Source organism: Bos mutus, chromosome 2 (genome assembly GCF_027580195.1).
Source record: "Bos mutus isolate GX-2022 chromosome 2, NWIPB_WYAK_1.1, whole genome shotgun sequence".
In the NCBI taxonomy this organism is placed as follows: Eukaryota; Metazoa; Chordata; class Mammalia; order Artiodactyla; family Bovidae; genus Bos; species Bos mutus.
Window position 1 is genome coordinate 4395824 of NC_091618.1, and position 23600 is coordinate 4419423.

The 23600-nt window shown below is 39.3% G+C and overlaps 1 protein-coding gene across 14 annotated transcripts in view; it reads right to left on the bottom strand.

Moving 5' to 3' along the window:
* The window catches only part of EIF4G3 (eukaryotic translation initiation factor 4 gamma 3), a 353762-nt gene that overhangs the window by 133910 nt on the left and 196252 nt on the right, over window positions 1–23600 (bottom strand). For 11 of the 14 annotated variants that reach the window (XM_070382560.1, XM_070382520.1, XM_070382529.1 and 8 more), the window contains 3 exons: window positions 21541–21638; window positions 19197–19319; window positions 2155–2263 (listed from right to left, as the gene is read on the bottom strand). In XM_070382560.1, the coding sequence (XP_070238661.1) occupies window positions 2155–2263; window positions 19197–19319; window positions 21541–21638 (330 nt within the window). The remainder of the gene's footprint in view (window positions 1–2154; window positions 2264–19196; window positions 19320–21540; window positions 21639–23600) is intronic. The other 3 variants (XM_070382510.1, XM_070382577.1, XM_070382546.1) reach the window with 1 other exon arrangement.

Here is a 23600-nt window from a genome sequence, read left to right on the forward strand (position 1 = left end):
TCATGGTGTACTCTGCATATAAGTTAAATAAGCAGGGTGACAATATACAGCCTTGACGTACTCCTTTTCCTATTTGGAACCAGTCTGTTGTTCCATGTCCAGTTCTAACTGTTGCTTCCTGACCTGCATATAGGTTTCTTAAAGAGGCAGGTCAGGTGGTCTGGTATTCCCATCTCTTTCAGAATTTTCCACGGTTTATTGTGATCCACACAGTCAAAGGCTTTGGCATAGTCAATAAAGCAGAAATAGATGTTTTTCTGGAACTCTCTTGCTTTTTCGATGACCACGCAAAAGAAATGACATCTTGAACCCTGGAAATTCTTAACTCAGACTGAAAGCAATCTGAATGCTGACTCAAGACTGCTTGATCAATAGGAAGTAGCCTTCCAGAATACCTACGAACTGCCCTCCTGCAAGGTGAATGGTTTTAATGCAAAAAAATTTAACTTTAAACATGTTATGAGTCTCCAACTCTGAACACTGCTGAAAGGAGTATTTGACAGTGCAACTTGTAGAATTATTCCAAACGTTTAGGATACGTTACTTATGTTGTGGCTTAGAACTATTTCATAAAACAAAATTTAGGCTTGTCTCTGTTCAAGAATACTAGGCTACTGAATACTAAAGGGAAAAAACACCACACTACTTTTGCATACTGTGAAATAACATCAAAACCGTGCACTACAAGTGTGTGAGCGTGATTAACTTGTAGTCCAGTGAAAAAACAATAATACTAAATACCTCCATTTTCATTATTTGCCAAACCCAAGGCTTTTTAAAGAATAAAAGTACAGAAACTACACATCAGCTACAGAATAATAAGGTGTTTGGAAGAATAAATCATTCAAGAAAATAGAAAACACATATGATTTTAATCATTCTTAGAATAAAGTCAGAAACATTATAAAAGCATGAACATAGTAACCTGCTTCCCCTTGTACCTAATGAATTCTCCCAATTTTAGCTGAAAGGTCAACCTAAATCCAACTAGGCAGGAAAGAAGGGGAGGCTATGATATCGCACTTCTGGCATGAGATTTTCCTTCAAGTTTCCTATTTTTAATCCAAGAGGTAATATGTGTACTTATTTCACCAAACATTTGATCCCTTATGTCCAAGGTTAAGAGGGGAGACTAGTGTGATTCTGGATAATAATAACAGCTGTAATTTTGTTGTTGTTGTTCAGTCACTCAGTCATGTCCAACTCTTTGCGACCCCATGGACTGCAGCACAGCAGGCTTCTCTGTCCTTTACCATCTCCCAGAGTTTGCTCAAACTCATCCATTGAGTCAGTGATGTCATCCAACCATCTCATCCTCTGTTGTTCTCTTTTCTTCCTGCCTTCAATCCTTCCCAGAATCAGGGTCTTTTCCAACGAGTCAGCTCTTCACATCAGGTGGCCAAAGTATTGCAGCTTTACCTTCAGCATCAGTCCCTCCAATGAATATTCAGAGTTGATTTCCTTGAGAACTGACTAGTTTGATCTCCATGCAGTCCAAGGGATTCTCAAGAGTCTTCTCCAATACCACAGTTTGAAAATTTACTAGGTTGTAATTTACTAAATGTTTTTCCAATGCTTGGCATGTCCCCATAACAACTCTATAAGGAAGCTATTCCTCATTCCATTTAGTAAATGAAGAAATTAAGATATTCAGCATAATAACTCACCAAGACCAAATACTGCCGGATACAGTCAGGATCTGAACTCAGTACTATCTTCAACTGAGGCTACAGAAGCTAAGCTTGTAAGAAGGAACATTTTATGTTTTTGAAAATAGTAAGAAACGCATGAACATGCTAAACTTACGAACAGAAACTGCTGTTCTGATAAAGCAATATACACATCAATTTATCTTCCTCAACCTTGTTCCAAAAGAAACCATTTAAGGCAGCTAAGCTTATACCTATAAATACACATTTGACAATGAGGCTTTACCAAAATGTAGGAAAAACTTTTACTCATCGTACCATACCTACTTTAATTTCTTAGAGGTAGAACACTTTGATTTTCTATCTCAAAACTTCGTTATAAAAGTGGGGATTCTAGATAATCCTCACATGTTTTATTCTTACTCTTAAATGATCAGGCAACATAATTAAGTTTTTTAGAAAAAGAGACTAAAGGTAAGAAGGAGGAAAAGAGTCATGCACAAACCTTGCTTCTGGTCGCTCGTTGCAGTGACAGGGGTGCTGACAGCAAGATGAGCGCTCTCCACAGTCCCATAGACCACAGGGCTGTGCTCGGGGACCTGGCTGGGCAGCTGCTGGGATTTGAAGTACAAAAAAGGGTGATAATGAGCGTGCGAACATAAAAACTAGCAACATGGAACCCAAGCAAGTGGGGAAGACAAAGTAAGGCAGGAGGTCACAAAATTAAACAAACAAACAAACAAACAAAGCAAGGAAAAAATATATAGGCCAGTTTAATAAATTCAAAAAGTATATGGGAAGACAAGGAAGAAAAGGAAAAGAGGCAGCAAGAAAGGGGGGGGAAAGAGATGATTAATATTAACCACAGCAAGAGAAGACCGCGCAACAATTATTAGTACAATGCACTCTCCAGTGTTCCTTCTAAGGACAGACTTTCAACCTAACAACAGATGTCACTTCTGAGAAGGAATTCAGCATCTTCTCAGTCAAGACCAATGGGACTTGGCCAACTTCATTTATAAATTACCTAGCAAAGTATGATAGTTCACCAGTCAAAACCAGGACAAACAAGACATGATGGGTTTTAAAATCAGTTACTGATTCAAGAAAACAATACAGAATGGTGATTCTGATCATTTGTCCATATAATCACAGAGGAGAAATGCAACTTGGAAAGCCTTTAAAGGAACTTTCACCTTAAAATGTCTTTAGATTCTGGGTCAAGGATGATATATTCTCAGAGGCAGAAAGCTGAGTAAAATATCTGGCTTTTCACAGGTAAGAGAAAACTCTTCTTTGCACTCAGCCAGTATATGGAATATAAATGTCCATCAAAATCCTAGCAGAGTAGGTTGAAAAACACTGCAGCCATTTTTCAACTTAGAGGGAACAAGAATTACACAAGAAAGAACAAGAACATTCAATCTACATCACATTCTAGTTAGGTATTTGTTCTGGACTTGAGGGTTACACAACAGCCACGCAAGAAAACAGTGTCTCTCCTAGGAGATCTAAGGTCAATTTTTCATAGCTATAATCGTCTACATCAAATTCTACCAGTGCTATAGAGCAGAGCTCCCTGCACAATCTGACTTTTATTTTTTTGGAAGGTAGGGGGAAATTCAGGGTAGATAGGGCCACTTAAAAGTAGGAGTTTATGAAAAATATATTTGAATCAGTATGTCTCACAGAGAGTAGGAACATAAAATGAAATATGAGTTCAAACATCTATTATTTATAATGTCATTTAACTAACTGCTTTTCATGATGTACAACGTGCATAATTTATGTAAGACTATATATGATGTAAAAAATAACATATAAAAACACAGACAATAGTATTATTTCACCTATGCATTATAAACCATGAAACTACTCACATTCCACAATTTCTTCTAAATGAAGACCACTAAAATTATATTTCCATATGTAAAAAATGAAGAGAGTTTCTATTTTCAACTTTGAATCACTGACAAATGGATAGTAATACTGTGATTACTGTACTCGGAATTCTTAGTTCCAGTGGGAAAAATTTTTTATTATTAAAAGTTAGGAAGGAATCACAGCTGTAAGGGAAAATAAGGTCACTCTTCCGTACCCACAGAGTGTGGCCCACATATATGCAGGCTTGACTGTACTGCTCATTTTACTTTCTAGACTTTTAGAGACTTAAACATTTGCAGATTTTGCTATCTGCGGGGGTTCTGGAGTCAATCCCCTGTGGATACCGAGGGACGACTGCAAGGACTCAGTTGGATTCTATGGCTGAAAACAGCTCTAGAACAACGGAAAGAGTCTATGTTATTTAACATTTATTAAATAGTCATCTACATAACTCGGGAAAGAAAGATCTGTATACTGTGTCACATTTACCAGAAAGAAATAAAATATTAACTATTTCAATAGTCTGGGAAATGAATAACCGATTGAAAACAGGGTATCTGCTGAAAGAAGGTCACCAAAATCAATAATACACATGGTGAAGGTGAGATTCTTAAGACAGTAAAAGACTGATGGTATCTGTAAGTATCTATAAATCTGTATAGATCAGAGAGTTTTTTCATCTAAGATTAAAATATCTTCAATCATATTAAATAGACAACTGCACAGACATTTTTCCATCAACTAAGCGCTAGGAAGACTTTATGTATAAAGATTTCTAAGAAAGGAGTGACTCATAGTTGGCTGGTTAACTCATAGTTCCAAATCCAGGTATCTAATACATAGACTCAGAATGCTAGGAAAGTACTCAGTTTTCATAGCTACGAACTTCCCTGGTAAAAACTTCAAGCTTTCAGTGCAGGGGCACAGGTTAGATTCCTGGTCAAGGAACTAAGATCTCACCTGCTGCTCACTGCAGCCAAAAAAAAAAAAAAAAAATGCTCAGTTGTAAAATGAAAAGGAATCAAAGATCTTACAGTGTCAATCCAACTTCAGCATTCTCTAAAGCCTCTGACAGGACCAAGAAAATAACAAGGTAATATACATCAATACTTTAATCTGGAAGATCAATTGGTGTCAAAATGTAAAATAACTCAATAAAGATGATCAGAGCTAAAAGATTAGGGTTTATTGGCAACATCACATTGCTGCAATAGTTCATGATTTATTTCATAGCTGAATTCCCTCCCCACACCAAATTTTTCAAAATCAAAGTTCAAGCAGAAGAAAAAAAAAATCTCATTTTTCAAACAGAGTGGTAAGGAAGCTTATTTAAAGTAAGTATGGCAAGATATCACATACTTGATAGTATCCAAAAAGTGAATTCCCTTTATAAAGATTACTTGAGAATCTATTTTGTTAAAAATATATACATTAAAGTTGAAGTACTAGCCTGAAGGGAGAATAGTAGATGCGGGCTCACTGGAAGAACTCATTTAAAAAAAAACAAAAAATAGAGTACAACACATAAAAGAGGTAACAGTATCTGGGACTGTCTTAATACTTCTTTGTACAGTTTAAAATTCATTTCTTAAGAGCAGATAAGATGGTAGGGCAAAAAAGAGTGAGCTTATCTCCTCTTACAAGCACATCAAAATCTCAACTGTCTATAAAAAAACCACTGATGAAAAAGACTGGAACCAGAAAAGATCTTCTACAATTAAAGACGTAAAGAAGGAACTACAAGATGGGTAGTGGGGCAGACTCATGATATAACCAAATCCCATACCCTTGGGTGGGCAACGCACAAATGAGAGTGTTATATTGCAGAGGATTTCCAACAGGAGTACGAGTGAGACTCCCCAGTCCAGGGGTCCTGCACCAAGGTGAGACCCCAGAGCATGCAGCTTTGAAGGCCATTCTGGCTTAATTTTGGAAGTCCCATAGGACTGGGGGGCAATAGAAACGCCACTCTTAAAGGGTGTACACAAAATCTTATATGCACTGGGACTCAAGTCAAAAGCAGTACTATGGCAGGAGCCTGGGCCTACTTGCTGGTCTTGGGCAGTCTTCTGGAGAGGTGGGGAGGATGGGTGGTGACTGTGGCTCACCCTGAGGACACAGATAATAACAGTAGCAGCCATAACTGGGGACATTCTACTGCGTCAACACTGCTCTTGGCTCACTAGCTCCAAGTTCTAATCCTAATCCCACACAACAGCTTTAGGCATGAGCGCAGGGATGCCTCAGGTCAACCAACTGGGGAGGAACAGAGCCCTACCCATAAACAAATTGCCAAAAGACTTCCTGAGCCCACAGTCATCTCCAGACATGCCTGAAGACATGTCCCTTCCCACTTGAGGGCCACGAGCTCCCTTCCGACCATCAACAGACAACCACTGTCCCTTCCCTCAAGGAAGCCTGCTTGAGACACTAGACCAGCCTCATGCAACATGGGGCAGGCATCAGATGCAAGAAAACCACGATCCTTCAGCCTGCAGACCCAGCCCACTCACACCAGTCCAGACCTTACCCTGGGATCAGCTGGGCCGAGGTTCAGTTCACTAGCCGGCCGACATAAGTTTCAGGATGCCCTGGATGTGACACCGAACTGTGTTAAGGACCTGGCTCCCCCACCAACAATCTGAAACAAGTTCTACGATCCCTGAGGCCTGCAGCCAGACTTCAGGAACTAGTTCTGCATGACATTACTAACCCCAGGACCTGGTGTAACCTGCCACTGGGCAGCAAAACAGCCTCAGAGTCTTTGGGACTGTGACTCCACCCACCAATGAGTCAGCACTAGGCCAAAGGCCCCCGAGGAATCTACCACAAGCTATCTCCTGATCAGGCCCACTAAAGAGCACCGAGCAGCATCCACACAAGGCAGGGCCTGGCAGTCAGATACACTAAGGGCCAGAAGAGCCTACCAGATGAGCCACGCAGTCAGCCTGTTACACAAGAAGGACCAGCTTAGCCCTCTGAGCAGGAACCCCTAATGGCATGCAGCTTGAGTGACAAGAGGGAACTGCACCTCTGGGGTAAACAGGGGGTCTCCTACAGAAGAACACGTTCCCAAGGCTGAGAAATGTGACCGACCTACCTCATATATAAAAACAGAAAAAAGCAACTCAGTCAAAATGAGGGGGCAGAGGAACATATTCCAGGTGAAGGAACAAGACAAAAGGGCAGGGAAAAACTAAGTGAAGTGGAGACAGGCAATCTACCAAAAAAAGACTTCAGAGTCATGATCACAAAAATGATAAAGAAGTCAGGAGAAAAATGGATACAGAATGAGAACTTAGAAGCTTTTAACAAAGAGTTAGACAAATATGAAGAACCAACCAACCAGAGATGAAGAATACAACACGTGAAATGAAAAATACACTAGAGGGAATCAGTAGTAGACAGACACAGAGGCATGGATCAGTAAGCTGGAAGACAGAATCATGGGATTCACTGCCACTGAACAGAAAAAAGAAAATAGGGCTGTTTAAGAGACCTCTGGGACAACATCAAGCACACTAAATATTCACATTATAGGGGTCCAAGAAGGAGAAGAGAGAGAGAAAGGTCCGGAGAAAATGAAAGACTCTATCCAGCAAAGTCCTTGATTAGATTTGATGGATAAATCAAAAGCTTTAGAGACAACTGAAAGCTACAAGAGTTCAGCACCACCAAACAAGCTTTACAACAAATATTACAGGAACTTCTCTACACAAAAAACTAGAAACAATAAAAATGTAAAATGAAAAAACACACCGGTAAAGGCAACATGCCAAAGCCTTTGACTACGTGGATCACCACAAACTGGAAAATGCTGAAAGAGATGGAATACCAGACCACCTGACCTGCCTCTTGAGAAACCTGTATGCCGGTCAGGAAGCAACAGTTAGACAACGAACTGTTTTTCAAATAGAGAAAGAAGTACGTCAAGGCTGTATATTGTCACCCTGCTTATTTAACTTATATGCAGAGTACATCATGAGAAACGCTGGGCTGGAAGAAGCACAAGCTGGAATCAAGACTCCTGGGAGAAATATCAATAACCTCAGATATGCAGATGACACCACCCTTATCACAGAAAGCAAAGAAGAACTAAAGAGCCTCTTGATGAAAGTCAAACAGGAGAATGAAACAGTTGGCCTAAAGCCCAACATTCAGAAAACTAAGATCATGGTATCCGGTCCCATCACTTCATAGCAAATAGATGGGGAAACAGTGGAAACAGTGGCTGACTATTTTTGGGGGCTCCAAAATCATTGCAGATGGTGACTGCAGCCGTGAAATTAAAAGACTCTTGCTCCTTGGAAGAAAAGTTATGACCAACCTAGACAGTATACTAAAAATCAGAGAGATTACTTTGCCAACAAGAGTCCATCTAATCAAGGTTATGGTTTTTCCAGTAGTCATGTATGGATGTGAGAGTTGGACTATAAAGAAAGCTGAGCACCGAAGAAGTGATGCTTTTGAACTGTGGTGTTGGGAAAACTCTTGAGAGTCCCTTGAACTGCAAGGAGATCCAACCAGTCCATCCTAAAGGAGATCAGTCCTGAATATTCATTGGAAGGTCTGATGTTGAAGCTGAAAGTCCAATACTTTGGCCACCTGATGCGAAGAGCTGACTCATTAGAAACGACGCTGATGCTGGGAAAGACTGATGGCAGGAGAAGGGGATAAGAGAGGATGAGATGGTTGGATGGCATCACCAACTCAATGGACATGAGTTTGAGTAAACTCCGGGAGTTGGTGACCGACAGGGAGGCCTGGTGTGCTGCAGTCCATGGGCTGCAAAGAGTCAGACACAGCTGAGCGACTGAACTGAACTGAACATACACTGTTAGTGGGAATGTAAACTGGTGCAGCTCTTGTGGAAAACAGGATGGCGGTTTCTCAAAGACTAAAAATAGAACTACTATAAGACCTAGTAATTCCATTTCTGGGTATATGTTTAAAAAAAAAAAAAAAAAAGACCCAAAACATTAATTTGAGAAGCTACATGGGTCCCTGATGTTCACAGCAGCATTATTTATAATTGCCAATATATGGAAGCAACCTAAGTGTCCATCAACAGACCAGTGAATAAAAATAAGAGGTGGAATACATACACAATGGTATATTACTGAGTCATTAAAAAAAAAAAAATCTGCCATCTGCAGCAACACGGATGGACGTGGAGAGCCTTTTGCTAAGGGAGAGAAGTCAGACACCGAAAGACAAATACTGTGTGATACCACTTACTGGTGGGATCTGAAAACCACAACAAACTAGTGAGTATAACAAAAAAGAAGCAGACTCACAGATATAAAGAGCAAACTAATGGTTATCAGTTGTGGGGGGGGCAATATAGGGGTGGAGAAGTGGGAGGCACAGATTACTGGGCCTCAAGGGTGCGTTGTACAACACAGGAAAGCAGTGAAGGTTTTATAATAACTGTAAATGGAAAAGTAGCCTTTATGAGTTTCATAGAAATTTTAAGATCAGATTTGACAGATTTAAAAAATAAATTAAATTCCTTTGTCTTAACATAACCTACATGGTTTCTACCACAAAAGATGTCACCTTTATTTGCTATCTATTTTAAACTTATATATGACAAGATGCTTAAGTACAGAAGGAATTGGAGACAGGAGACCAGCAGCTATGGCCCAGGGTTCACATGCTTATTTTCATATTTCTGATGAGATAAGAACTTTTTACATTTTAAACAGGGAAATTTTAAAAGAACAATATTTCATAACACATGAAAATTATAGGAAACTTACAAAATTTTATTGGAACAGCCATTCATTTACATATTCTCTACGGTTGCTTTCATGCTACAACGGCTCAAAATTCTCCAAGCCAGGCTTCAGCAATATGTGAACCATGAACTTCCTGATGTTCAAGCTGGTTTTAGAAAAGGCAGAGGAACCAGAGATCAAATTGCCAACATCCGCTGGATCATGGAAAAAACAAGAGAGTTCCAGAAAAACATCTATTTTTGCTTTATTGACTATGCCAAAGCCTTTGACTGTGTGGATCACAATAAACTGTGGAAAATTCTGAAAGAGATGGGAATATCAGACCATCTGACCTGCCTCTTGAGAAATCTGTATGCAGGTCAGGAAGCAACAGTTAGAACTGGACATGGAACAACAGACTGGTTCCAAATAGGAAAAGGAGTATGTCAAGGCTGTATATTGTCACCCTGTTTATTTACTTATATGCAGAGTACATCATGAGAAACTCTGGACTGGAAGAAACACAAGCTGGAATCAAGATTGCCGGGAGAAATATCAATAACCTCAGATATGCAGATGACACCACCCTTATGGCAGAAAGTGAAGAGGAACTAAAAAGCCTCTTGATGAAAGTGAAAGTGGAGAGTGAAAAAGTTGGCTTAAAGCTCAACATTCAGAAAACGAAGATCATGGCATCCAGTCCCATCACTTCATGGGAAATAGATGGGGAACCAGTGGAAACATGTCAGACTTTATTTTTCTGGGCTCCAAAATCACTGCAGATGGTGACTGTAGCCATGAAATTAAAAGATGCTTAGTCCTTGGAAGGAAAGTTATGACCAACCTAGATAGCATATTCAAAAGCAGAGACATTACTTTGCCAACAAAGGTTCGTCTAGTCAAGGCTATGGTTTTTCCAGTGGTCATGTATGGATGTGAGAGTTGGACTGTGAAGAAGGCTGAGTGCCGAAGAATTGATGCTTTTGAACTGTGGTGTTGGAGAAGACTCTTGAGAGTCCCTTGGACTGCAAGGAGACCCAACCAGTCCATTCTGAAGGAGATCAGTCCTGGATGTTCATTGGAAGGACTGGTGCTAAAGCTGAAACTCCAGTCCTTTGGCCACCTCATGCGAAGAGTTGACTCATTGGAAAAGACTCTGATGCTGGGAGGGATTGGGGGCAAGAGGAGAAGGGGACGACAGAGGATGAGATGGCTGGATGGCATCACTGACTTGATGGACGTGAGTCTGGGTGAACTCCAGGAGTTGGTGATGGACAGGGGGGCCTGGCGTGCTGTGATTCATGGGGTCGCAAAGAGTCAGACACGACTGAGCGACTGAACTGAACTGAATTGAAAGACAGTCGGCTGCAAAACCAAAAAATATGTACTAACTGGCCCTTAACAGAAAAAGGTTGCTGACTCCTATTGTAATTCAGAGAGAAAGAGACTCCAAATAGTTATAGAAATATAACCAAGATGCTGATGTAATTTATTATCATAAGAGGTTATTTGAATGCTTCACATTTCATCATTTATGTGTAACTGATTCTTCAAAGTCCCATTCAATGACTTTAAAGTTAGCATTGTAATAAATATCTAATGTGTTAAACATATACAAAGGCTTCCCTGGTGGCTCAGATGGTAAAATATCTGCCTCCAATGTGGGAGACCAGGTTCCATCCCTGGGTTGGGAAGATTCCCCTGGAGACGGGAATGGCTACCCACTCCAGTAATCTTGCCTGGAGAATTCCATGAACAGAGGAGCCTGGTGGGCTATGGGGTCGAAAAGTGTCGGACACGACTGAGCTACTAACACTTTCTCTTTAGAACAGCTAATAAAAAGGTATTAAGGAGTTACAGACATATACAAATCCTGGGGATAAACAACTATTGCCCATAACTGAGAAACATTATGAAGATTAGAATGGAAAAAAATAAATGGCACCGGAAAAAAGCACCAAAACACGCTTCTTTTCTAAGTGAGAGAGAGAATTCTCTAACAAAGAATTCCCTTCCTAAGAATTCACTCTTAGAAAGCTGTGTGTATCTGTGTGTGGGAACTCAACATGTTGTTTGAGTTTTTCCCCTGGCATCTATCACATACAAAACATTGAGAACTCATGGAGAATAAAACGGAAAAATCCTTAGCTTCTACAGCTTATGATTCTTTCAAGGGAAGTACATTAAAGAATAAAACCTGTACACACACACACATACACACACACACAGACAAATAATATTCAACCATAAAAAAGAAATCTGCCCTTTGCAATAGCATGAATGGACCTTAAGGTCCATACTAAGTGAAATAAGTAAGACAGCGAAAAAAACACAGTACGATCTACCTTGAATGCAAAATTAAATAATAAAACAAAAGTCACAGAAAAAGAATAGATTGGTGGGGGATAGGGTGGGGAAATGTACAAACTCCCAGTCGTGTTTTATAATTCATGGAATGTAATGAACAGCGTGGCAACTACACGTAATGGTACCGTATTACATATCTGAAAGTTGCAAAGTGAGTAGACCTTACAAGGTCTCAGGGATAAAACCTGTTCTGTTACCTATGTGTGGTGGTGACAGGTGTTAAGTAGACTTATAGTGATCATTTTACAATACATACAAATATCATCACACTGTATATCTAAAACTAATGTAATGTGATGTGCCAATTATACCTCAATTAAAAAGTAAAATGAACAAGTAGACAAGATGAGGCAAGGAAATGAGTAAAAAAGTTACTGTTCTTTATAGAAATTGAAGTGGTTTAGAGAATAACAGTAGCAGTGGAGATGGTGAAAATGAGCCAGATAGGGCTTGCTGATAAAATGGTTGTGGAATATGAAACCAAAATTGAAAGATGACTCCTAGGCTCACTGTCTGAGCAACTGGCACAGACTCTAGTATAATTTATATACAAAAAAATCCAAGGGAGCACACCAAACACCTCAGGAAAGAGTAACACAGGACTCACAAACTCAAATGCTTTTGTAAACAAATAGGTGACCTAAATATGTGACTCAAGAGTATAAAATAAAACAGAACAATGAAACAAACTAAAGAATGTATGTCTAGATTAAAGGCATTCAGACTGATGAAAACCTTTTTTAAACACTAACCTGAAAAACACCACACATCTGCAATACAGAGAATCGCTTCCTTAAAGGTGTCAGGAATGCTGAAGGAAACTCAGACACTCAACGTAAAAGCTGTCAGGCTTAACAAGAGGGCATGCATGCTAAGTCACTTCAGTCGTGTCCTACTCTTTGCGACCCTATAGACTGTGGCCCACCAGGCTCCTCTGTTCATGAGACTCTCCAGGTAGGAATACTACAGTGGTTTGCCATGCCCCGCCCCCCGCACCCAGGGGATGTTCCCAACCTAGGGACCGAACCTGCATGCCTTATGTCTCCTGCATTGGCAGGCGGGTTCTTTACCATTAGCCCACCTAGGAAGCCCTAACAAGAGAGTTAAGGGGGCTAAATGACAACAACAAAAACTTTAAAAACCAAGAATAATGTGGATAAAATTCACTGTAAAATAGTAAAATATATTAACAGCTACAGTATGTAAGATAGTACAGTAATTGTATTAAGCAGCTCAATGGAAGGAATTCTTCTGGCAGTCCAGAGGAGGATGCAACAGCAGCAACGCCCAGGGCAGGTTCAGTCCTTCCATTGGAGAACTATGATCCCCCAAGTCAAGGTCACAGCCAAAAACAAGAACAGATCAGAGGAACAGAAAGGGCTGAAGAAGACCCAGGAATATTTGATAATTCAGTAAACAATTAAAACATCTAAAAACAAAGGGTCAGTGAAGACCTATTCAATAAATAAAGAAACAAAGAGACAAACTGCTTGATTAAAAAAAGGAGAATGAGAAAAAAAAAAAAGGAGAATGAGGAGAAGAAGAAAAAAGTAGGCCCCAAATCTCATTGTATGCATCAAAATAAATTCCACGTCAATCAAAGATAAAGGTCAAATAACCAAACTTAAATACTGCTCATTTTATTATCTTTGATGGCAAAATCTTTCAAAGTTTGGGCCTCAAATCATCAGTTACTTAATAAAAATCAGAAACCTGTGAACAGATGGGGGAGGGAAGGAAGGCTCAAGAGGGAGGAGATACATTTGTGATTATGGCTGATTTGCACTGTTGTTCAGAAAAAAGCAACAGAACACTGTAAAGCAACTTTCCTCCAATTAAAAAACAAATTAAAAACTTACGAAGAGAGGAAAAAAGATTTTTAACTTCTATATAACAGAAGGCATCATTAAAGTTAAAATACAATCATCAAACTAGAAAAAAAATTACATATGGCAAAGGGATTTCTTTAACATTTAAAGAATGCTTATATATGAGAAAATCATCACTCCAAAAGAAATGTGTACAAAAGACATGAACATAAAATTCATACACACACAAATAACCAATGAACATCAAAAATTTTAACTCCACAAATCAATCAATAAAAATTAAATGAGGTATTATTTTGAAATCTATCAATAAGGCAACAATGTAAGGAAATGGGTATTCTCTTACATTGCTATTAGGAGATTACCTGGTACATTTCTGGAGGCTATAATCCCAATGTAAAGTTGTTCATCATAGCATAATTATTATTAGTCATAAACAAGGAAAGAATAAGAATACATATCAATTAAATAAACTAGGGCACATCCCAACAAGGAAATACCACGTAGCCATTAAGAATTACAGTACCTATAATCAAACAAGAATATTCTGCATGATCGCTGAAAACACAGTACTTATACAATGTCACAGGGACCTCCCTGGCAGCCAGTGTTTAAGATGGGACACTTTCACTGCCATGAGCTTGGGTCTGACCCCTGGCCAGGTAACTAATATCCCACAAGCCAAGTATCTGACCAGTCAGAAAAAAAAAGTCATGAATAAACCCAAATATATTCAACTATACGTGGGAAGGTAGAGATACACACACACACACACACACACTCTCTCACACTGAAAGATGTCTGAAAGGATATTCAACAAAAGTTAACAGTTAACTCTCTGGTAATAAAATTAATGGTCACAATGTCTTCCTTTACTACTCCTTTCCAAAGAAGATTTTTAATTTTTATACATACAAAACGAGATCACTGTAATTTTGAAAATACATTATTAGTAGTAGACAAAAGATTAAACTTGATCGTTTTTTGAGATCTCTTACAATACTTCTTGTGATCCCCTACTAAACATCATGGTTACTGCATGACTATGAGATGCAATGCAACTGTTCAATATCTGGTAATAAGTGGAAAACACAGGAATTTTCCTATACATATAAAAATTCAAGGTACACTTTCTTTATAACCAAGATTCAGATTTAGTATATCTGGTGTAAAGTCATACCACTCTTAATAACAAAGGCTTTCACAAAATTTGGTGAAGCCCTATGAAGAAACACAGTTCATGAAAAACTAAAGAATCATGTAAAATAAAATTTGGGCCTCACTGGTGGCTCAGATAATAAAGAATCTGCCTGCAAGGCAGTAGGCTGGGGTTTGGTCTCTCAGTTGCTAAGATTCCCTGGAAAGCAAATGGCAACCCACTACAGTATACTTGTCAGGAGGATTTCATGGACAGAGGAGCCTGGTGGGCTGCAGTCCATGGAGTCGCAAAGAGGTGTACATGACTGAGGAACTAAGCACACAGTTTTCATATAATTGAAAAATACTATTTTTAAGCCAAAGGAGGGTACTAATGAGAAATTATTAAAGATGAAGAAGGATGTGATTTAATTCAATAACCAGGATCTTTACTGCACTCATCAGTAAAGTATTCTTGCCTGAAAAATCCTATGGACAGAGGAGTTTGGCGGGCTCAAGTCCAAATGGGCTGCAGAGAGTCAGACACAACTGAGCACCTTTACCGCACTGCACCATACCACACCATACCATACCATACCATACCATACCATACCATACCTGAGATGACAAAACGACATTTTAAAACTTAAGAGTGGATCTGTTTACATTATATAGGTATTTTCAAATTCTTTATGCAAGAACTTAACTAATTAGTGTACTTACAAAATGAATATTATCTAAACATTAGAAACTAACTTTGGTTAACTGTTATTGCTAAGACTATAAAAATGAACTAATTAACAAATGGCCAGATGATTTCCAGGTATCAAATTTATAAGAAGCTCTTCAAAAGACTGAATAACCTGCTGACTTTGGTAATTTTCCCAAAAGACAGGAGAGGCTAATATGTGCCAGCAATAAATAATCTTTCATCAACCCCTACACTCTATGACACAGGACTCTCCCCCAAGTAATATCTGTGCTTCATTTTAAGAGTACTTCTTATTAATAAAACAACAAAAAAAGAAAAGAACAAAAGGGAGTAGGGAGAGGAAACAAAGTATATAGTTCATTTTAAAATTTTAAGAGATTTTAATCCACCACCCCTTTGGAAGGAGACAATTCTGGAACACTTGCCTATTCAATCAGCCCTCAGTATCCATGGGAGACTGGTTCTCGGACAGCCTGTGATAACAAAATCCTCAGACGCCCAAGTCCCTTACATCAAAGTGTGTAGTATTTGCATTTAACCTCCCATATATTGGGTTGGCCAAAAAGTTTGTTTGGATTTTTCTGCTTGGAAAAACTCAAAACAATTTTTTTGGCCAACTCAATACTTTAAATCATCTCTGTATTACTTATAACACCTAATACAATGTAAATACTATGTAAATACTTAACAGTGCATGCCAATTTCACCTTCTGCTTTTTGGAACTTTCTGCAATTTTTTTCTGAATATTTTTGATCCCTGGTTATTTGAATCTGCAGGTGAAGAACCTGTGGATAGGGAGGGCTGACTGTGCAACACTATGAATTTATTTCTACCCTCCAGGGTCCAAAGCAACTTTCAGGAAGCAGCACATTGCTTAATGCGAAAATGTTCCTTGTGCCTCACTGCTACCAACAAGGGATACAGCTGGGAGGCTCTGAATGACTGATTACTCAGTACACTCCCCTCATCTTACAGATAAAAAAAGAGGCGGTTAAAGGACTTAATATTCTGACCCAAGGTCATAAATCTCGATGACAGAGTGGAGACCAGCATCAGGTACTCTATTACTCTGTGACGTCCATCTAGGTACCTGTCTGTGCACTACGATCGTCTGAATGGGCACATGGATACAAACCTGTACACACTTTTAATACATCTGAGACATCAAATCTGAAGGAGTTATTCCACAGATCATTTTAAAATTTAGGAAGCAGGAATATTTAAATTCAATCTACTCTTCAAGACAAAAACAGAAGCAACTAAAACCTGTTTCTCCTTTCCACTCTCCTTCTCCAACACAGTTTCTCTCAATTAACTCCTCTTAGCTTGCCTGTTTGCCAAAATCAAACTCATTATCCCCCTATTCAAAACCCATGTCTATTTCATGTCATATTTTACTATAAATCCCAGAATCTAAGCTTCAAGAATCACCCCTGATTCTTCCCTCTTTCTAACGCCCAGGGGAACCATGCAATGTGTTTACCTGGACCGTACTGGTTTCTGCCTGGTGTCCCAGCAAAATGATTCACAGCATCCCCATTCATTTCTAAAAAACTGCCCAAATTTAGATGATAATTTATACAGTCACCATTTTTATAATCCTTACTTTCTTAGTAACCAGTTGCAGAATATTTCTCTGACTTTCTAATTTATTAACGGAAGTGTTAATAGTCTCCCTTCACTCAATTTCCCATCATCATGTGCCTTTTTGTATATAGAGCCACTCTGCTAATATACCCTTCTCTCTCTTTCCATTTGTGAATACCAATCTGGGAACTCAGACCAAGTGGCATTTCTGCTGTGAAGCCTTCAAGACACCTCCAGTCATCCTCTGTGCCTCCTGAAATAACAGTAATTGCAATGCTAGTAACGCAGACAGACAGAACAGACTTGTGGACACATGGGGCAAAGGGGAGGGCAGGATGGATGGAGAGAGTAGCGTGGAAACACACACCACCATATGTGGAAGAGAAAGCCAGGGGGAATTAGCTGTATGAGCCAGGGGACTCACACCGGGACTCTGTGACAGCCTAGAGGGGTGGGATGGGGTGGGAGGTAGATTCAAGAGGGAAGGGACATATGCGTACCTATCATTGATTCATGTTGACGTGCATTTAAATGCACACTAATAAAGTAATGCTTCATGATGATATTACACCTCAGAAAGAACTACGAACATTAGAATAACTGACTGATGATCTTTATCAACTAAAAGTGTACATTCAGTGGGCTCTATGATTATCCACACACATACATTTATATTCAGGCCTGGGATCCCTGGAGAACGATGACGAGCAAAAGGATGCCCGTGACTAAGGTCAGAGAGAGAACCAGCAGAGGGCAGGATCAAGCTCCACAAGACTAAAGAAAAACCAACCAACCTCACAGGGAATTAAAATGTAGAAATACATGCTCTAGTTGAGAATTTACACTAAATAGTTTGACAACAACAACATTTTAATTAAGGTTGGAAAATACAGACCAAAACTGAATTGCCCCTAGAATGAATCCTAAATTTTTTCGATACGATGCTCCTAACAGAACACATAAAGCAGATCAATTTAAATGTGCAAATGTTGCTTGCTCCACATTCATATCCAGGGACAAGACTGAGTATAAAGCCCTATTCAGTCACTCCAGATTTGGAATATCCCTGGGGAAGTAACAGAGCATGGTAAAAGGTTCCATTAGCAATCATCAATATAATCTCACAATTCCTATACCTAGGTGGTTACACATTTTACTTTGCTAGATGATGGAAGATAAAAGTCAGCCAGACAGTATCATCATGTCCAAGTAAAACACATCATCACACAAAGTCTCAGGTTTGAGGCTTATTCAAAGTTCACGTATTTTCAAGGGGCTCTAAGTTTAAACATGTATTTGTGGGCTCAATTTTAAAGAACTTTTTTTTAACCTGTACAGTACTACTAAAATCAAGTCAACAGTCTGTCATTGTGAAGTGCCTTCTATTTGATCATCCCTATCACTTGTTTGTAAACTGGGCTCTCAGGAGTCCCTCACCATTCAGCCATAAGAGGGAGAAGCAAGCAGATCCCTAGACCTTAAGACCATTGGTTAGGTCTGTTCTCTATGCTGAGTATTCACATTTTAGATATTGTGAAAATTTGAAATCACTCTTCTCCTCGGAATGGTTTAGCCTAGTTTAAAATAACCTAATGATGAAATCAAAATTCTGTCAAACTTGGGGGAGGGGGGATCCATTCTCTATTATAGTCTACTAAACCCCAGCTCCTCCTGGAATGCCTTGATGTCTAAAAGCAGGGAAGTGAGCTCTTAGAAGATCACTGATAACCACATTCTGCAACAGGAACAAACAAGTGTTTGACAGAACTTACTAAAAACCTTTGTAAATAATTAAAGAAGACACCCTCCACTCAAGCTCATTTATGCAGGACTTAAAAGAGGTAAACCTGTAAGACATTTAAATATGCTCTGAAAAAACACAGGCAATCATCTCAAACAAAACTGTTTGGTGAAGAAGTTTAAATTCTCTAATTTAATGTTTGTATTATCATAGTGTGTAGCATTTAATTCCTAGGACTCCATATTGAAAATATAAATGCTCATTTAGCGATGAGGTTTCCATGGGAACACAGCTCCTTTTGGTGCCCAGCAATACTTAGGAAGAGGGGCCACAGCTATGCTCTGAGTGTGAAGACAATACAAAGAAACGTTACCAATAAAAATTTGGAAGTAATAACAGTTTACAAAGAGAAACAAACATGTCTGTTTAAAAATCATTTAGATATTCAAGGCTATGAGACAACTGATGGAAAGCAAAAAAGTACAGTCAAGTGGCTACAGAAGAAAAGAGTTCAGTAGAGGTTAGTGACAGATATACACCACCATCCATCACGGCATGCTCTGCCTTACCTGAGGAGGAGTAGGTGTGGAAGTGGGTCTCCCTATGGGTGGAGTAGGATTTCGGCTGCCACCTCCAGACATAATCTCCTCTGTTATGTCTTTACCTCCCTGGTTTGGATCCCGAATTCTTATCTATAAGGTTATAAATTAAGACAGCATATTTACAGATGGGTGTCTACATAGTAGATTTATAGGAATATGATGTATAAAGGTGCAAACTGGGAAACCTGTCAAACATCAAAGCTGATAATCACCACATCTGACTTGATTTCAATCAGAGAACCACAGGGTGTCATTCAAAGGAATTTAGGCCGTTTGTGGTGGTTGAACTAAAGTAGCACAACACGCTAGCATGAAACCTAGCTGGACGAATTTCCAGGTCAAAAAGGCAAACTATTAACATTTATCTTTTAAGCAATGCCAAACTGATTTTATTTGTAATGCTTACATAAGACAAAGTTCATAAAATAGTTGTAAAATATGGAAGTTACTCTCTAAAGTTTTAAAGGCCGAAATGGTTCTCTAGCGAAGTGAAAAATATTCATATCCTAAGGCAAAGAAATCGAGGTTTATGTTGCAGATAACCTTATATACGTATGTAAAGATGCTCAATGCAATGCTTTTTTCAGCAAAGACACAAAAAGATCTTAAAGGCTGATCAAAAACATAGTAGTTAAAACTTTATATTACATCCTTACACTTAAACAACAAACCGCAGTAGAAAGAATGAGACTGCTCTACACATACTAATATACAGTGACTGTCAAGATGTATTGGTAAATGAAAAGATACAAGATACGGAACAATGTGGATGGTATTCCTGTCATCTGGTTAGGGCCTGTGTTTACAGACAACAGTGGAGAAGTACTGCATGAAGATGGAACGCCTGGGTCTAGGCCTTTCGTCCTGGGACAATGCTGAGACATAGAACCCGCCTTGCTCATCATTAAACCCAGAGCTTACCAAGCCATCTGTGGCTTCTTCAAAATTTCAAAGCACTCACTAATAAAACCGCCTGAACCTGGAAGTGTTCTAGGGAAGAGGCTTAAGATTTCTACTATCAGTTATAGAATCTTGTTTCTACTATAGTTTTACGTATTATTTTTCAATCTATTTGTTCTCCCTTCTTCTTCAGTCACATATATTAATACTGTCTTCTGTTTTTACTGCTTTTTTTAAAATTAACTTTTCTGCATTCTAAGAATGTTCAAGTCCTACATCTACCATGCTGTTTCAACATTTCCAAAGCACAGGTTTTCACCTGTAGTGTCAAGACACACGAGCATGTCTTGTTTATTATGACATGTGCACAAACAATTTACGTCTGATTAGAAAAACAAAACTAATTCTGAACCTAATTAATTTTTATTAAATGAGAGTAATTTTAAGATGTCACTCACATCTATTTCGGAGAAGGCAATGGCAACCCACTGGAGTACTCTTGCCTGGAAAATCCCATGGACGGAGGAGCCTGGTAGGCTGCAGACCATGGGGTCGCGAAGAGTCGGGGATGACTGAGCGACTTCACTTTCACTTTTCACTTTCATGCATTGGAGAAGGAACTGGCAACCCACTCCAGTGTTCTTGCCGGGAGAATCCCGGGGACAGAGGAGCCTAATGGGCTGCCGTCTATGGGGTTGCACAGAGTCGGACACGACTGAAGTGACTTAGCAGCAGCAATCTATTTTATCTGTGTGAATCTGAGACACTCTTATAAGTACCACTCATTTGTGTTCTGATGTTTTAAAAGACTGCAAGCCACTCTTCTATAAAATATTCTACAGTGCATAGTTCATACTACTTTGCCCTAATTCCCTTAGGCCTGACTGAATGGACAGCGGCAAAGCTTCTGTTAAATTTATTAAAAACAATTACAACACATTTTCTAAATTCTGCTTTCTGTTTCTTAAATCTGCTCCATCAGAAAGATTTTCCTCGTTGTGCTCAGTACTCTATTTTTTCTTGTGCTACTTTCCCCGTCAATTCATATTTGAATATATAGCTGATTACGTCTAAGGTTAAAAGACAACATGGATGTGAAAACTCAGCTCAAATTCCTCTCACTTAGTAAGACCTCAGAAGACTAAACCTTCCCAGTTCTAGAGCTGCATGGCAGTTAGCATAGCTAGCTTAGCGCATGTTGAAAACTGACATTAAGCAAAGGGTACTTGCACCATCTCATTACAGGCTCAAACAAATCCTCCAGGTGTAGTGGACAGGATATAAGGGAGGAACAAAAATTAGCCCTCATTTGTGAACTGAGGTGAGTAATTAGTACAGGTGTAGGTAAACTTACTTGATAGAAAATGGACATTCAATTTTAAAATGAGAAAAACTAATAAACATCTCTTACTGTTTTTTTCTCTCTCTTGGCTGGAGGGGGCTGCTGCTGCGTAGGCACTATGATAGGTGCTGACTGGTACACTGGCTGACTTGGGTAAAAAGGCGTTCCTAAGGAATTAGAAAACAGTGAAAAAAAGCATTCAGTTACTTTGTCAACAACTATAAGACTGGTAATGACACTGTGAATCTAGACAATTAGTTTTAAAAATGTAAAAAAACAAGCATCCTTCTCACTTATCTCTTTCCACTAGCTCACCCCTTTCAGCTACTAAGTGGTTAAAGAATGATTCCCAGTCATATTTTCTTTTTCAGCATCCACTAGAAAAAAGCAGTTAAATAACCAACTCCTACAAACTGACACCAGAGTTATTGCTTTAAAAAAAAAATCTACTCTGGGTGCTCACTGCCTCCAAACGTGATTTTCAAACTAAGGTTTGTGTGAATATGTTCTGCATGTGGGTTTGGTCAGGGGCTGGATAATACAGCTCATCATCTTGTGGGCTGCTGCTCCTAAGTCGCTTCAGTTGTGTCCAACTCTGTGCGACCCCATAGACGGCAGCCCGCTAGGCTCCCCCATCCCTGGGATTCTCCAGGCAAGAACACTGGAGTGGGTGACCATTTCCTTCTCCAATATCATGTGGGCTGGGGTGGTCTAATTCTTCTCTCTACTTGCAGAGAACCACTGCCACAGGGAGCCATCATAAAGGCTTGAATAATGCTATTGTTGGGACTGTAAAAAGGCTGGTAAAAAGCAGCCTAAAGATAAAGTCCAAATACTTAAGGATCCAGGGCTTCCCTTATAGCTCAGCTGGTAAAGAATCTACCCACAATGTGGGAGACCTGGGTTTAATCCCTGGGTTGGGAAGATCCCTGGAGAAGGGAAAGGCTACCCACTCCAGTATTGTGACCTGGAGAATTCCATGGACTCTACAGTCTATGGGGTCACAAACAGTCGGACACAACTGAGCAACTTTCACTTTCACTAAGTATCCAGGTTCCACCTTTCTAACTACATTTTCTACCATTCTCAAACTCCACACCTTTGCTCCAGGGACAACCTATTCCTATCCCTTGTGTACATCAATCTCAACATTGTTCATGCCTTTGACTACACTGGCCTTCTGCCTGAATGAATCCTTTTTAGCTTTCAAAACTTTGACTATTATTACAATTAGTATTAAACCAGAGTACTTATAGTAGAGGTGGTAAGAAGGGGTCAGATACTGGATATTTTTGAAGACAGAGCCTACAGACTTGCTAATGGATGGGATGTGAGTATGAGAGAAAGAACTGTCAAGGAAAATTCTTAAGGTCTTTTGTTTGAGCAAATGGAAGAATGAGGTTCTATTTATTGTGTTATTTATTTATTTATTTATTTACTGGGATGAGGAAAAGTAAGACATTAGGGCAGAAAAATCAAGAGTTCAATTTTGGACATGAAAAGTTTTGAGCTTCTTATCAGACTTTCAAACCAAGATATCAAATATACAAAAAGAGGCTCAAGTCTGGAGCCAGAGAATAGGTATTCGTTTTGGAATTAGACTATACGGACAATATTTAAACCATGACACTGGGTAACCCAGGAAATGAGTACAAACAGAAAAGAAGCCCAAGGACTAATCTTTGAAGCACTCTATATTATTTATTTTTTAAAGTAGTACCTTTTTTTTCTTTTGGCTGTGTTACATGCCTTGTGGGATCTTAGCTCCCTGATCAGGGATTGAATCTGGGCCCAGAGCAGTCAAAGTACAGAGTCCTCACCACTGGACCACCACAGAATTACCAAGGCACTTTATGTTGATTAGAGGCCACAGATATGAAGAAAACGCAGCAAAGGAAATGAAGCAGAAAACCAAGGCAGCGGCTGAAGTGAAGAAAACGGTCTAAGAATGGGCAGAGCGCTGAACTATGTCAGATGGTACTGGGACGTCAGGTAAGGTTTAGCATAATGAAATTCACTGGTGACCTTGACAAAAGTTGCTTAGACTGGGGTGGAGTGTGCACCCTCATTAGGGCGGGTTCAGTAATGAATGAGATGAAAGAAAATGAAGACACTATAGATAGCTCTTT